This window comes from Argopecten irradians, chromosome 14 (assembly GCF_041381155.1).
Source record: "Argopecten irradians isolate NY chromosome 14, Ai_NY, whole genome shotgun sequence".
Classification (NCBI taxonomy): Eukaryota; Metazoa; Mollusca; class Bivalvia; order Pectinida; family Pectinidae; genus Argopecten; species Argopecten irradians.
This window is the reverse complement of record NC_091147.1, coordinates 33,974,872-33,989,544: the sequence shown is the minus strand read 5'-3', so window position 1 is coordinate 33,989,544 and position 14,673 is coordinate 33,974,872. Positions and strand designations below refer to the sequence as shown.

At 35.7% G+C, this 14,673-nt stretch overlaps 2 protein-coding genes across 2 annotated transcripts in view; both read left to right on the top strand.

Annotated features, from left to right (window-relative positions):
- LOC138307426 (inositol 1,4,5-trisphosphate-gated calcium channel ITPR3-like) overlaps positions 1-14,673 on the top strand; it is a 200,257-nt gene that overhangs the window by 89,286 nt on the left and 96,298 nt on the right. The window contains 10 exon segments of the mRNA XM_069248167.1: positions 435-557; positions 3,643-3,654; positions 3,656-3,706; positions 3,709-3,749; positions 4,149-4,263; positions 6,036-6,104; positions 6,626-6,758; positions 7,690-7,730; positions 7,732-7,780; positions 13,998-14,149. Coding sequence (XP_069104268.1) covers positions 435-557; positions 3,643-3,654; positions 3,656-3,706; positions 3,709-3,749; positions 4,149-4,263; positions 6,036-6,104; positions 6,626-6,758; positions 7,690-7,730; positions 7,732-7,780; positions 13,998-14,149 — 786 coding nt within the window.
- LOC138308056 (uncharacterized) lies at positions 2,081-3,422 on the top strand. Its single transcript, XM_069249006.1, has 3 exons — positions 2,081-2,097; positions 2,383-2,512; positions 2,992-3,422. Exons 1-3 carry the CDS (start codon positions 2,081-2,083, stop codon positions 3,205-3,207), a joined length of 363 nt encoding a protein of 120 aa, XP_069105107.1. The 3' UTR covers positions 3,208-3,422.

Genomic DNA, 14,673 nt, shown 5'->3' with positions numbered 1-14,673 from the left:
ATTAATGTATCACCAGCTGTCATTCAAGGAACCGCAACGTTGAATAGGTACACTTGCTTTTGTTAGCAATAGGCGTGGCAACGTACTGCCTGGGGATTGCTTATGGTAACCTTACAAAGTACAATTGGCATTCATTAGTCTATGAACTGCCATCCACTCACGCAAGATGGCTGTTCAAATGGCTGTTCTGTCTTTAACAATTATGAATTATTTATTCATTACTGTATATTTGTCAAAATCTCTTGGGATTTCATCATTAAACTGAACAAATGCAAATATAAGCATTGAACGTCTTTAAGTTCAGGCATTCATAGCCAATATGAATGCCAATTTGAAAGAGGCGAATTCAACATGGACGGCTGTCCAATTGGCATTCATATTGGCTATGAATGCCATCTGAAAGATGTTCAATGCTTAATACACCACTGTTACAGGGCCAGATTGGACTTAACGCCGCTCACATGGTGATGGAACTGATCAGAGACAACAGGAAGATCGTGGACAGGATCTCCCACGAACATATCGACAAGTTTGTCGAGCTTCTTCGTAGAGACAAGGTATGTCATCACATGTTTGTAGTGGGACCTAGACTTAGTAGCGAGGCTCCACCAAATTATGCTTAAGCTATACTCAACTTTGCAATTCTGTAGTAAGCTTCATTTTGTTTATTGAGTTATAAAGACAGAATTTTTTTGTTTGTTTAGTTTTTAGGTCATCCTGACCAAAGGGTCAGGATTGACCTATTGTCATCATGCACCGTCCGTCGTCGTGCGCCGTCCGCCGTCAGTCGTCCGCCGTCCGCCGTCCAGTAAACTTTTCATTCAAACGACTTCTTCTCAATAACCGGAAGGCCCAGGGTACTCATATTTGGCCCTGTAGGTTGCTGGGATGAAGAGCTACCAAGTTTGTTCAAATAAATGACCTTGACCTTCATTCAAGGTCACAGGGGTCAAAAAGGCTAAAATCTTTAAACGACTTCTACTACTCAAGAACCAGAAGGCCCAGGGTACTGATATTGGGCCTGTAGTATGCTGGGATGAAGGGCTACCAAGTTTGTTCAAATAAATGACCTTGACCTTCATTCAAGGTCACAGGGGTCAAATAGGCTAAAATCCTTTAAAAAAACTTCTTGTGAATAACTAAGAGGCCTAGAGACCTGATATTAGGCCTGTGGCATGCTGGGATGAAGGGCTACAAGTTTGTTCAAATGAATGACCTTGACCTTCATTCAAGGTCACAGGGGTCAAATAGGCTAAAATCTTTTAAACCACTTCTTCTCAAGAACCAGAAGGCCCAGGGTACTGATATTGGGCCTATGACATGCTGGGATGAAGGGCTACCAAGTTTGTTCAAATAAATGACCTTGACCTTCATCAAGGTCACAGGGGTCAAATAGGCTAAAATTCTTTAAAAAAAATTCTTGTGAATAACTAAGGAGGCCTAGAGACCTGATGTATTAGGCCTGTGGGCATGCTCTGGATGAAGGGCTGCCAAGTTTGTTCAAATGAATGACCTTGACCTTCATTCAAGGTCACGGGGTGTCAAATAGGCTTAAATCTTTAAACGACTTCTTCTCAAGAACCAGAAGGGCTACCAGGGTACTGATATTAGGCCTGTGACATGCTGGGATGAAGGGCTACCAAGTTTATTCAAATAGATGACCTTGACCTTCATTCAAGGTCACGAGGGTCAAATAGGCTAAAATCTTTAAACCACTTCTTCTCAAGAACCAGAAGGCCCAGGGTACTGATATTGGGCCTGTGACACATGCTGGGATGAAGGGCTACCAAGTTTGTTCAAAATAAATGACCTTTGACCTTCATTCAATGGTCACAGGGGAAAGATCAAATAGGCTAAAATCCTTTAAAAAAACTTCATTGTGAATAACTAAACAGAGGCTCAGACCTGATATTAGGCTGTGGTATGCTGGGAATGAAGGGCTACAAAGTTTGTTCAAATTAGATGACTTGACCTTCATTCAAGGTCACGAAGGTCAAATAGGCTAAATCTTTTAAACCGACTTCTTCTCAAGAACCAAAGCGCCCAGGGTACTGATATTGGGCATGTAGCATGTGGGCGGATGAAGGGGGCTTCCAAGTTTGTTCAATGAATTACCTTGACCTTCAATCAAGGTCACGGGTCAAATAGGCTAAAATCTTTAAATGACTATGTTGTAATGTTATTAATAGTCAGATGACCGTTAAGCCCCATGGGCCTTTTGTTTTTTTTTTTTTTTTTTGTAAAACCAATGAAGTTTTGAAAAAGAACTGTAACAGTCGTTTATTTTGGCAAGGATGATATTTTTGAGATTTTACAAGAAAAGGGGAAGGGTGCTAATTACGGTGAATAGTTAACATAGGTGAATGTGTTGTAATTTTACAGTCACTTGACACGGATATTTGTCGAGGCCTATGACGTTCTCTACACCTACCTGATGGGTGACAGTAGGAAGAATGAACTCTACATCGCAAAGTACATTGACTTCTTCCTCTCACAGTTTGAGTACAAGGAGGTAAGATTTATAATTATTTCAATATCAGGTTTGCACAAATGTTAATTAATGTATCACCAGCTGTCATTCAAGGAACCGCAACGTTGAATAGGTACACTCGCTTTTGTTAGCAATAGGCGTGACAACGTACTGCCTGGGGATTGCTTATGGTAACCTTACAAAGTACAATTGGCATTCATTAGTCTATGAACTGCCATCCACTCACGCAAGATGGCTGTTCAAATGGCTGTTCTGTCTTTAACAATTATGAATTATTTATTCATTAATGTATATTTGTCAAAAATCTCTTTGGATTTCATCATTAAACTGAACAAATGCAAATATAAGCATTGAACGTCTTTAAGTTCAGGCATTCATAGCCAATATGAATGCCAATTTGAAAGAGGCGAATTCAACATGGACCGCTGTCCAGTTGGCATTCATATTGGCTATGAATGCCAACTGAAAGATATTTAATGCATAATACACCACTTTTACAGGGCCAGATTGGACTTAACGCCGCTCACATGGTGATGGAACTGATCAGAGACAACAGGAAAATCGTGGACAGGATCTCCCACGAACATATCGACAAGTTTGTGGAGCTTCTTCGTAGAGACAAGGTATGTCACCTCATGTTTGTAGTGGGACCTAGACTTAGTAGCGAGGCTCCACCAAATTATGCTCAAGCTAAACTCGACTTTGCAATTCTGTAGTAAGTTTCATTTTGTTCACTGAGTTTTAAAGACAGAAATTTTTTGTTTGCTTTTTTTTTTTTTTGGTAAAAACCAGGTGAAGTTTTGAAAAGAACTGTACAGTCGTTTATTTTTACATGGATGAGATTTTTGAGATTTTACAAGTCATCACTGTGATCGCTAGATTTTGATCTGTGAAATATTGAGAATTGGTTGATAATTAAGGTATCTCCTTAAAGCCAAACAGCAAACTTTAAATTCGATAAAATAAAATTTTACTAATATCTGGTTCAAATCTGGAAAGAAATTTTTGCAGAAAATAAATGGCTATAGAATAAATATTTTACGATTTATAATACTAAGTATATTGCTCTGTTAGAATTAAGAAATTCAGAAATGCTGGTACCTGAATGTGATTTTGATGTGAATTTTTATGAGCGTGTGTGTTTTTTTCAGAACTACCGCTACCATTGACCTACTGAGTGTCCTGTGCGTGTGTGATGGCGTATCGATCGCCGATATAATCAGAAGTACATCACTGAGGTCTGGCTGATGAAGGGCAAATCGCGTAAGTTTAAAAATGGTCTCAGGACTAAAACATACCTGGTAAATCACCTGTTAGGTCACTCTCCAGATGGATTGTTTGAAACAAGTAGAAATTCATAAGTATTCTTAAATTTTAGAAATTTTAAAAAAACTTAAAAGTGCATTTCTTCCCTTTTGAATGTATTGTCAGACACCAGAATAAATGAACCATGATTAATAAAGGCCGTGTTTCTTTCAATTACATAATAAGGTATTATTTATGGCTGTACAAAATTTTCGCACCAGGTATCTGATTATCACAACATGTTTCTTGGCCACTCGATGGGTTTGTTGTGTTCTGTCTCGATTTTATATCTTATAGACAATTCTTTATCTGGCTTGTAACAAACAGAAAAAATGAATTAATTTTATGTGTTTCAGAACTGTGTATTTAACACTGATTTGGGTCAGAAGATTGGAAAAGTTCAGGGAGTTGTGTATGTATCAACAAACATGTGTAAAACTTGGATGGAACTAGCTGAATTTGCTAAGGTAAGAAACTGACTCTTAAAAACAGTCATTGATATTGATTTCTAAGAGTAAAAAAAACTTTAGAAATTACAATTTTTTAGCTCTCCTAGTCCCAGAAGGCGGGGTCAAAAGGGCCGAATGAATTGAATCTATAGATAATCAGGCTATGCAAAAAATGTTTGATTTGAAATCATGCAGAATTACCATAAAGCCATAGAAAAATAATTACTTCATTCTCGGGCCCACTTCTCCCAAAAAGATATGCTAGAGGGAGGTATTTATTTTGATAATTTTATGGTAGAGAAAACAAATGAGGGCAGTTTGTTTAAAATTTTGATTCTTTTCATTGCAATGTTAGTTTAGATCAAAATTTCACAAAAATAAACAAATTTGAAGAGATTTTGTACTTCTTATTTGGTCTGAAGCTTCCTTGGGTGAATGGGAACCAATTTTGCATAAATAATGAGTCAGCATCCCATGGGCTTGAGGAGAGAGGCCCAATAGCGAAATGTATCAAATTCGTCAAAATCCTTCTTCTGTAGAATTGAAGGAATTCATAATCAAATCAAAATCCTTGCTAGCTCTTGAGAACCACAAAAACAGATATAGGATCTGACAAGTTGACCATGTTATTACAAATCAATCATATGATAAGAACATAGAATATCCATCATTGTGCTTTTGTAATTGCTAAGTTCTTCTATCAATGAATTTTTAATGCAGGAAGTTGAATCTGATGCTGAAGATGTAAGATTTTATTTTTTTTGTCTTGTTGTAACTTTATTTTTTATTTTTCTACCTTAAGATTTTATTCTGTCTTTAAAAGTCTTAATGAAGTTTTTTTTTTTTCTTCTAAAACCCAAATCGTTTATGTTTGAAATTATTGTGAAAACGTGTAGATTGTGGAGATAGTTTACAATAGGATAAATCATAGATGTTTAAATGATGTAAAAGTAGGTCACTGTGACCTATATGTTTAAAGCATTGCATTGTACCATGTTAAACAGAGATAAGAATGTATATAATGGATAGGTTTGACTAGTGATGCTGTGAATACATTGTACACTCAAACCTGCCTTAGTGACCACCTCTGTAAAAAGACCACCTGCCTAATAAGACCACTTTATCAGGGTCCGAGATGGCGTTTAATAACACAATTCGACCTGTGTATAAAGATCATTTTGTCATATAAAGATTATTTTTCTTTATCCCTTACTTGGTGTTCGTTATAGACAGGTTTGAATATTTGTTGTTTTTAGTAGTGAACGTTTATTTTCTAGTTTTCTTCTAGATGCTAATGTGTTACTTGTACAGAATTTTATGCTATTTCTATCAGTTTTCTAAAACATTGTTTTTCATTTGGTATTTTACACTCAATCTACATTCAGTGCGTGTTGTTTATATGTATTAATTCTGGCAAGATATTAGGCAACAATAACTTCATAATGAATCAGATTTTTAGATGCCAGTCCGTAGATTAAAATAATTTAGCAATAATGGGGCCCATGTGTAGATTAGGTTTTCTTTTCGCCAAAATGTTTGGTTGCCATGGTAACCAAGTTGCTATACAAAATTTTGGCAAGTAACTGACTAGCGTTTTGATCCATTTTGTTTATGAATTGACACATCGGATGTATCAGTTACAGTTACCAGGGAAACATAAAAGTGGAAAATATGGTTGCTATTGTCTAAAGTAAGGATGGGGATGGGGGGTAATTGGTATAAGCCATTGGCAGTTCTGGTTATTTTTGTGATAAATATAAATCCATGTATGATTTATAATGATGTTACAGCGTCATGACAACGATGAGACATACCTGTTTTTGGTCCACCAGTTGGAGTTGTTTGGAATGTTATGTCACGTAAGTACGACTCATATATCACCAAAGCAAATCTAATCAAGGTAATAAAATCAAATACAGTAAAACACACTTTAATACAACAAACTCATGGTTAAAGCGTATTAATTTCATTGGCTGAAAAGGTGCCTTTAAGATGTCTGTAATTCGTGTATAATGAAATATGTTTAATATGAAGTGAATTCAATTGTCCCTAGAGGTTCATTATAACAGGATTTACTGTAATTGAATTTATATTTGATGAATTTAATCAATTTGATTAATTAAGAGATAATTTGATATTTCGGCATTTATTCCGATCAGTTAGTATAAACCATCTTTCTTTCTCGTGCGATTTATTTTCGCGAATTTTGCGGCAAAGTTAAATTCATTAAAGTTTATATCTGCATATTAATATCTTCCATAATTTCATTCAGTTTTAAATCCGCGAAACTTAATCTTTGTGAAAATCTTGAAATAGAAATTGTGAAATTTATAAGCTGCAGAAGTTTACAGTATTGTAATTATTTACGATATTCCTTCAGGGTCAGAATGACTTTTCCATCCAAGTGATCACAGAACAGCTGAACTATCTGACTTGGGAGGAAGCTTTCACATGTCTGAGTGACCACCGTCTGCCTGACCAGCTCCGGGCCCAATACTGTGACCTCATCATCAGTATGTATCAGTTTCTAGTTTGTTTCCATCGCAATCAAAGCCATCACAATGTACCAGTTGAGGTAGTCTCACATTCTTCAGACTCTCCCCGCTGAATGAGAGTCTGGTTCGGTTTATAATTCGGTTTTGTGATTTTAAATTAAGGCTTATCAAATCAGTAAAATCTCTCTCAGCCACGCTTGAACAATGAAAAATAAATTTTCAGTTTAAAATATTATAAATCACTATTCTTCAGGACGTCATTAGGCTCAAAGAAGGATGTATTGTACTTTTCGTGCACAGCTGTCCATGTTTGTTTACGATACCAGCACGCCCCATACCAGTTGCAAAATTCAAACACGAATTGAACCACATTCTCGTTCTGTTAGTCTTGTTCAGTAGTGAGAGCCTGGGGAATATGAGACTAGGTTAAGGTTTAGTCAATACTCATTGACTCAAGAACTTTGATCAAATAAATGGCCTTGACCTATTTTTAAGGTCGCTTTCAAGAATGGAATGCTGTCAGTTTCTTTATTTGTAAGCAAACATTGACAATAATATTGTTTGTTTTTTAAAACTTGAATGACTGTTAAGTCCATGAGCATAAACGATACTCATCGTTTGAATAATAATTGGTGTTTAATTGTGTATATATATGTAGAATTAACACAAAAAAATAAAATAATTTATTTTGGTTTTGGTACATGTGCAATCTGTACTTCAATCCAGTGCCATGGAATATTTTCGTGACGTAATTAATGATTTAAAATATTTTTTAATTTGAATTAAAATAAGAAACTCAAACTTTTTAATGGTGGTAATGGGGTAAAGTAAGTAACTTTTGTAACTGAAGAAAAATACTCATCCGTCTGCTTCTGTTTTTGATAGAGAGAAAATATACCATTCGTCAGTGGTGGAGTATTTTTAATAATATATTTGTTTTTATTTACAGCCATGTTTGTTGATATCGGAGACAACCACTCCATCATTGACCCGAGTAAAGTTGTCCTATATCTACGATGAAATTGACCAGTTTGAGGTAGGTGTTTGTTCTCTCTATTGAAAACTAGTTTCTTAAATTTCCAAAAGGACTTCATTTTCATGATTCTCATGTATCCATGGAATAAGTTAATAGAGGTGAAAGTGCTTTTCATTCCACTGCAGAGTCTATCTTTCATAATGTTTCTTTTCTCATGAATTTTTCCTTACGAAAGATATTCAGTCTTGTGTACATGTACAAAATTAATTTTAGATGACTTATGATACTTACTCCTTATAATTTAATCATGAATATTTTCTGTATTTGAGTCTTTGTATACCTGATATTTGCTATGTAACAAGATGTATGTATCTCCGGAAACCTGATGTTGCTATGTAACAGATGTAGATGGTGGCTTTATCTCCGGGAACCTGATAGTTGCTATGTAACAGATGTAGATTGGTGATTTTATCTCCGGGAACCTGATAGTTTGCTATGTAACAGATGTAGATTGGTGGCTTTATCTCCGGGAAACCTGATAGTTGCTATGTAACAGATGTAGATTGGTGATTTTATCTCCGGGAACCTGATAGTTTGCTATGTAACAGATGTAGATTGGTGATTTTATCTCCGGGAACCTGATAGTTGCTATGTAACAGATGTAGATTGGTGATTTTATCTCCGGGTACCTGATAGTTGCTATGTAACAGATGTAGATTGGTGGCTTTATCTCCGGGAACCTGATAGTTGCTATGTAACAGATGTAGATTGGTGATTTTATCTCCGGGTACCTGATAGTTGCTATGTAACAGATGTAGATTGGTGCTTTATCTCCGGGAACCTGATAGTTGCTATGTAACAGATGTAGATTGGTGATTTTATCTCCGGGAACCTGATAGTTGCTATGTAACAGATGTAGATTGGTGATTTTATCTCCAGAAACAGATGTATTGGGAACCTGAACCTGATAGTTGCTATGTAACAGATGTAGATTGGTGATTTTATCTCCGGGAACCTGATAGTTGCTATGTAACAGATGTAGATTGGTGATTTTATCTCCGGGAACCTGATAGTTGCTATGTAACAGATGTAGATTGGTGATTTTATCTCCGGGAACCTGATAGTTGCTATGTAACAGATGTAGATTGGTGATTTTATCTCCGGGAACCTGATAGTTGCTATGTAACAGATGTAGATTGGTGATTTTATCTCCGGGTACCTGATAGTTGCTATGTAACAGATGTAGATTGGTGATTTTATCTCCGGGAACCTGATAGTTGCTATGTAACAGATGTAGATTGGTGATTTTATCTCCGGGTAACCTGATAGTTGCTATGTAACAGATGTAGATTGGTGATTTTATCTCCGGGTACCTGATAGTTGCTATGTAACAGATGTAGATTGGTGATTTTATCTCCGGGACCTGATAGTTGCTATGTAACAGATGTAGATTGGTGATTTTATCTCCGGGTACCTGATAGTTGCTATGTAACAGATGTAGATTGGTGATTTTATCTCCGGGTACCTGATAGTTGCTATGTAACAGATGTAGATTGGTGATTTTATCTCCGGGAACCTGATAGTTGCTATGTAACAGATGTAGATTGGTGATTTTATCTCCGGGAACCTGATAGTTGCTATGTAACAGATGTAGATTGGTGATTTTATCTCCGGGTACCTGATAGTTGCTATGTAACAGATGTAGATTGGTGATTTTATCTCCGGGTACCTGATAGTTGCTATGTAACAGATGTAGATTGGTGATTTTATCTCCGGGAACCTGATAGTTGCTATGTAACAGATGTAGATTGGTGATTTTATCTCCGGGTACCTGATAGTTGCTATGTAACAGATGTAGATTGGTGATTTTATCTCCGGGTACCTGATAGTTGCTATGTAACAGATGTAGATTGGTGATTTTATCTCCGGGTACCTGATAGTTGCTATGTAACAGATGTAGATTGGTGATTTTATCTCCGGGTACCTGATAGTTGCTATGTAACAGATGTAGATTGGTGATTTTATCTCCGGGAACCTGATAGTTGCTATGTAACAGATGTAGATTGGTGATTTTATCTCCGGGTACCTGATAGTTGCTATGTAACAGATGTAGATTGGTGATTTATCTCCGGGAACCTGATAGTTGCTATGTAACAGATGTAGATTGGTGATTTTATCTCCGGGTAACCTGATAGTTGCTATGTAACAGATGTAGATTGGTGATTTTATCTCCGGGTACCTGATAGTTGCTATGTAACAGATGTAGATTGGTGATTTTATCTCCGGATAGAACCTGATAGTTGCTATGTAACGGATGTAGATTGGTGATTTTATCTCCGGGAACCTGATAGTTGCTATGTAACAGATGTAGATTGGTGATTTTATCTCCGGGTACCTGATAGTTGCTATGTAACAGATGTAGATTGGTGGCTTTATCTCCAGGATCTGGCTTTTAATGTACCTGTTACAGTCTTTGACGCTAATTTTTTTTTGCTGCTAGTCATTTGGACTAGTAAACCCCAAAATTTTGCTAGTCCGACTATTTAATCACTTGTCCAAATTAAATATACATCCGTTTTGCTTCAGTTCTTCAAATTCAGTCATGATCTGTTTACAATTTTTTACCCAAATCACAGTCTGGATGCTTTCGTGAACACAAATTCTCACAAAATGATGCATCCAGACTGAAATAATCTGTTATGTGTTCAAAATGTGTTGAATAATACATTTGACCAACGCTCTTGTAAATGTAGCATTTAACAACTGAATATGAATGAGGAGCCAATAGTCCAATCGGACTAGATCATTACAATTGGCACTAGTCCGGCTGTAAAATTACTAGTTATGGGCATCAGACTAGTGCTTAAAGTCGCAGACTGCTGTTAAGAGAAGAATGTAACAAAATGGGGTCATAATTAAGAAAAGATGATTATTAACTTATTAGCTTGATTATTAACTAAGGTATTGAAGTATAAGTAAAGTGTAGAGATACAAACGTTTATCAACAGCACTATCTATACACTCTCCTGTGTCTTTGATGATGTTATGATAACCTGTTCTAGTGATGAAGTGGCCAAATACTGAACAGGGAAAAAGAAATTGATGACTGTCAAACATAGAAATTGTATTTTTTTCTGTGAAAGTTTTGGATGGAAATCAATGACATTTTCAGGATGCTCGCAGCCCTGTAACTCGTGCTCGAGATGCCCAGGCTGTGACTGTATATACAGCACGCAATAATAGGCCGTTAAGTCGGCGGGATAGTGCTATTAGATCTATAGGATCAGCTCTCAGAAATAATTCCCTCCGCCCTCTTAGTGATGGGACCAAGGCTTTAGCAGAAAGTCACATAGAGGAAGAAGTGGTAAATGTTGGTTAACCTATAACTCGACTAAATCACACGAGTTTATTTTGAAATGTCAACACACTATATATATTCACTCCCTGGTGTCGGGTTCTGCTCCGTGAAGTCCTATTCTGTATTTGCATATTACAGAGTTATCTGCCTTTACGAGTGGGTATTGATTGTGACGTCATGTGTTTACGAGCATAACGTCATACATTTTTAGAGAAAACGATGTGATTTTAATGTGACGTCACAATGGATACCAGCTCTCAAGGGAGGTAACTCTTTAATATGCAAAGACGGAATATCTGATTTAAGATTGTATTTGTCAATGGTAAAATGTAGGCCATGATGAAATGTTTAGACATGGCATATAGATTTCAGTTATATCAGGGTGAATTCTGGGACAATCAATAGATATCCAGTCTATTCTTGTTTTAATGCATTAAACTTTGCTAAATGATAGAAATAATTTTGTAGGGTTTCCATCCAAAATTTTCATCAGAAAAACGAAAACCTAATCCCCCTCCCTCCCGACCCAAATCTTCAGTTTTGACAAATATTGATGTTTGATAATGTATAAAAATAAAACTTGTGAAGTTCTTGTCTAAAAATACCCTATGTGACGGTACGTCCTGGGTGATAAAAAGGTAATCTGGTTGTCTTGAAGGGAAATGTTGAAACATGTTATGGGTTTTTTGATATTCTACAATGTTCACCTTCATAAAACAGGTTCTACCTTTGAAACTTAAATGTTTTATACTTAAGCAGAACACGGGGGTTCAAGATCCCTAAACACGAAGTGGGTAAAGTACAATTACAATTTACTGTCGATTTAAGTCCCACCTTCCAGTGTTTATGACATCAAAAAAATCATGGAACCTGACGTCTTCATAATCACAGGATGGTGGGACTAAAGGACAGTAAATTGTACTTTATTCATGTAGTTTAGGGATCTGGAAACTCTTATGTTCTCCATTAGGACTACTTTTAAGATGCACTTGTTTGCATTAAATACATTTGTATATTAAAAAGACTTCAAGTATATAAATCCTCTTTGTATTTTCACATTCACTTTTATATATTAACTTGTGCATTCTAATATTATCAGCACGATTTTGTGGTAAGTATCTAAAACCAGGTTAGCATGAATCAATAGTTTGTTATGTGGTAACTCATTCACCCCTGAAGACACAATTAGACTCTTCTAAATCAAAGCCTGGACCAGTCCATTACAAAATTTCAGCGGTGAATGTGTTAATTGGTATCAGTCATCCTGTCTTTTGTATAGCAGAGTTACTTGCTCATGTTGACTTATAAATGGCTACAACTGTTTGTAAAACTTCAGTGACGTTGATAATTTTTGGTGGAATTTGTGACATCTGACAGTTACCAATGGCATTACATTAAAGATCAGATAACTCTGCCAAGGAAAAGACTCATGCAGAGTACCCAATAGATGAATGTTTTCTAATTGCAAATTTATTCTATGTTTTGTACGTACTATGAACTATGTATGAAGAAAATACTGTTAAAACCATTAGATGAATGATTCTCTGTTTGAGAAAAAGGGAAATGTTTCATGTTTTGATAAAAATTAAAGATGTCAATGGCATAAGCCTTGATTTCTATTGCTAAAACATCTTCCATGCAATTATAGAAATAGTCAGACTTTGTTCTTTTCTTATGGTTCAGATTACAGTCTGATTGTATTGTAACTCTGATATCCTACAAATTGAAATACACTTGATTCTAATATACATTCTTACAATATCTTACCAAAATTATTTGTTTGTTCCTGCATAAATACCCCAGAAGTGATTCTTAGGTATTTGTAGTTAATTTTGATTGTTGTTCAGCCCTAGTTTTTCATCTTTGCAAATAACGAGTTATCTCCCTTGCATGTAGGTATTGATTGCGAGGTCTTTTATTTTTTGTGAGCAGTACATAACGTCTTTTTCTCAGATAAGTATGATGTTACACTCGTATAAACACAACATAACAAACAATACCTACTTTCAAGGGCAGATAACTCATATACAAATGCAGTATTATGTATTTGCATATTACAGAGTTATCTGCCCTTGTGGGTAGGTATTGATTGTGACGTCATGTTTTTCCATGCTTAACATCATACTTTTCGGAGAAAACAATGTGAATTGCGCTCAAAAAATAATAACGTAACAATCGATACCTACCTGCAAGGGGAGCTAACTCTGTTATATGCATGTACAGTATAGCTGTACTGGTGTTGTTCATTGTGGTTTGTTAATTGTGATGATAGCTGGTGTAATTGGTGTTTATAAGTAGTTCTGTTTGGTTCTATGTGCATGTTGTCGATCTGTGATTCTGTCTCACATTACCAGTTGTATCCCCTTTATATATCACCCCATATTGTGTGTTTTTTTCCATTCCATTTCTTTCAGGTCTTTAAACTGAATAGAACTTTGTTATATTGAAGATGAAGATCTTATCCAATTAGACAAATACGGAAGACTAAATCTTTAAGTTATAATCTCTTGATTTTTATAAACTTTCTCATACAACTCATATACATATATTTCTTATGTAACAATATTTCTCATAATAAATTGTAATATATGTGCTGTCAATTTCTTATATTAAACCTTTAGAGAGAATTATGTTAATTGATGGAGGAACCAATATGATCTCCTATGATATCTACCATATTTCTGCAGGTAGGTATTGATGGTGACGTCATGTGTTCGCGAGTCTAATGCCATACTTTTCAGAGAAAAAAACATGAATTTCGCTCACAAAATGATGACATCACAATCAATACCTACCTGCAAGGGAGGTAATTCTGTAGTAGGCAAAGACGAGTTATAAATATGAATAAAATTAACCCAATAAACCTCCCATGTGCTTTTACCTGCCTGGGTAAGTATAACATCACAGAAATTGATTTTAAAAGTCTACCTAAATCTGTTACAGGATGCTGTAGACATTACACAGTCCACCACCTATAAGTATTTCCCATCTATCAGTGACTGGATATCTAAGTTCCTCAACAAGAACAGTGACATGACTGCGTCGGAGATCGGAAACAACATGCTGGTAAAGCAGGTAAAATGTCAGGTTACCTCCCTTTAGGACAAATGTTTCCTTGATCAGGACATCTCAACAACTCCTGTGAAATTTGAATTGGGGGCGATGGTAGCCAGGTTTATAAACTGTTTGTAACTCTACCACTTGCCTTCCACTTCTGACAGCATCAAGTGAGCAGGACAAATGATTTCCCCATTGTCATTTACACTGTAAATTACTTACATTTCACAAGTGTGTTAAAACTCTGTAGTTGAATTTATGCAGATAATTTGAATTTTTTCTGTAAATACAAAAAAAATTAGCTGGTGCTATTTTGAGCACTGACTTTTGAAAATAAATGCTGTTTCGGATAGTTTGAACAAGTCAAATGGTGTATGTTAATTTGCCAGCAAATCAAAGCAAAAATGGTGCTCATATTTTGATAGGTTCCAACAATGTATATTAATTGTCCAAATTGATGTGAGGTTAATATTCAGAATTATGCAAGAGAATATTATATTTTATCTTAATCTCTTTAGGAAGATCTTTGATTGGTCAATTAA

Excerpts from the sequence above, each read along its gene's own strand:
- LOC138308056 (XM_069249006.1), top strand. Across the intron at positions 2,513-2,991 it reads CACAGTTTGAGTACAAGGAG|GGCCAGATTGGACTTAACGC; the intron begins GTAAGATTTATA and ends CCACTTTTACAG.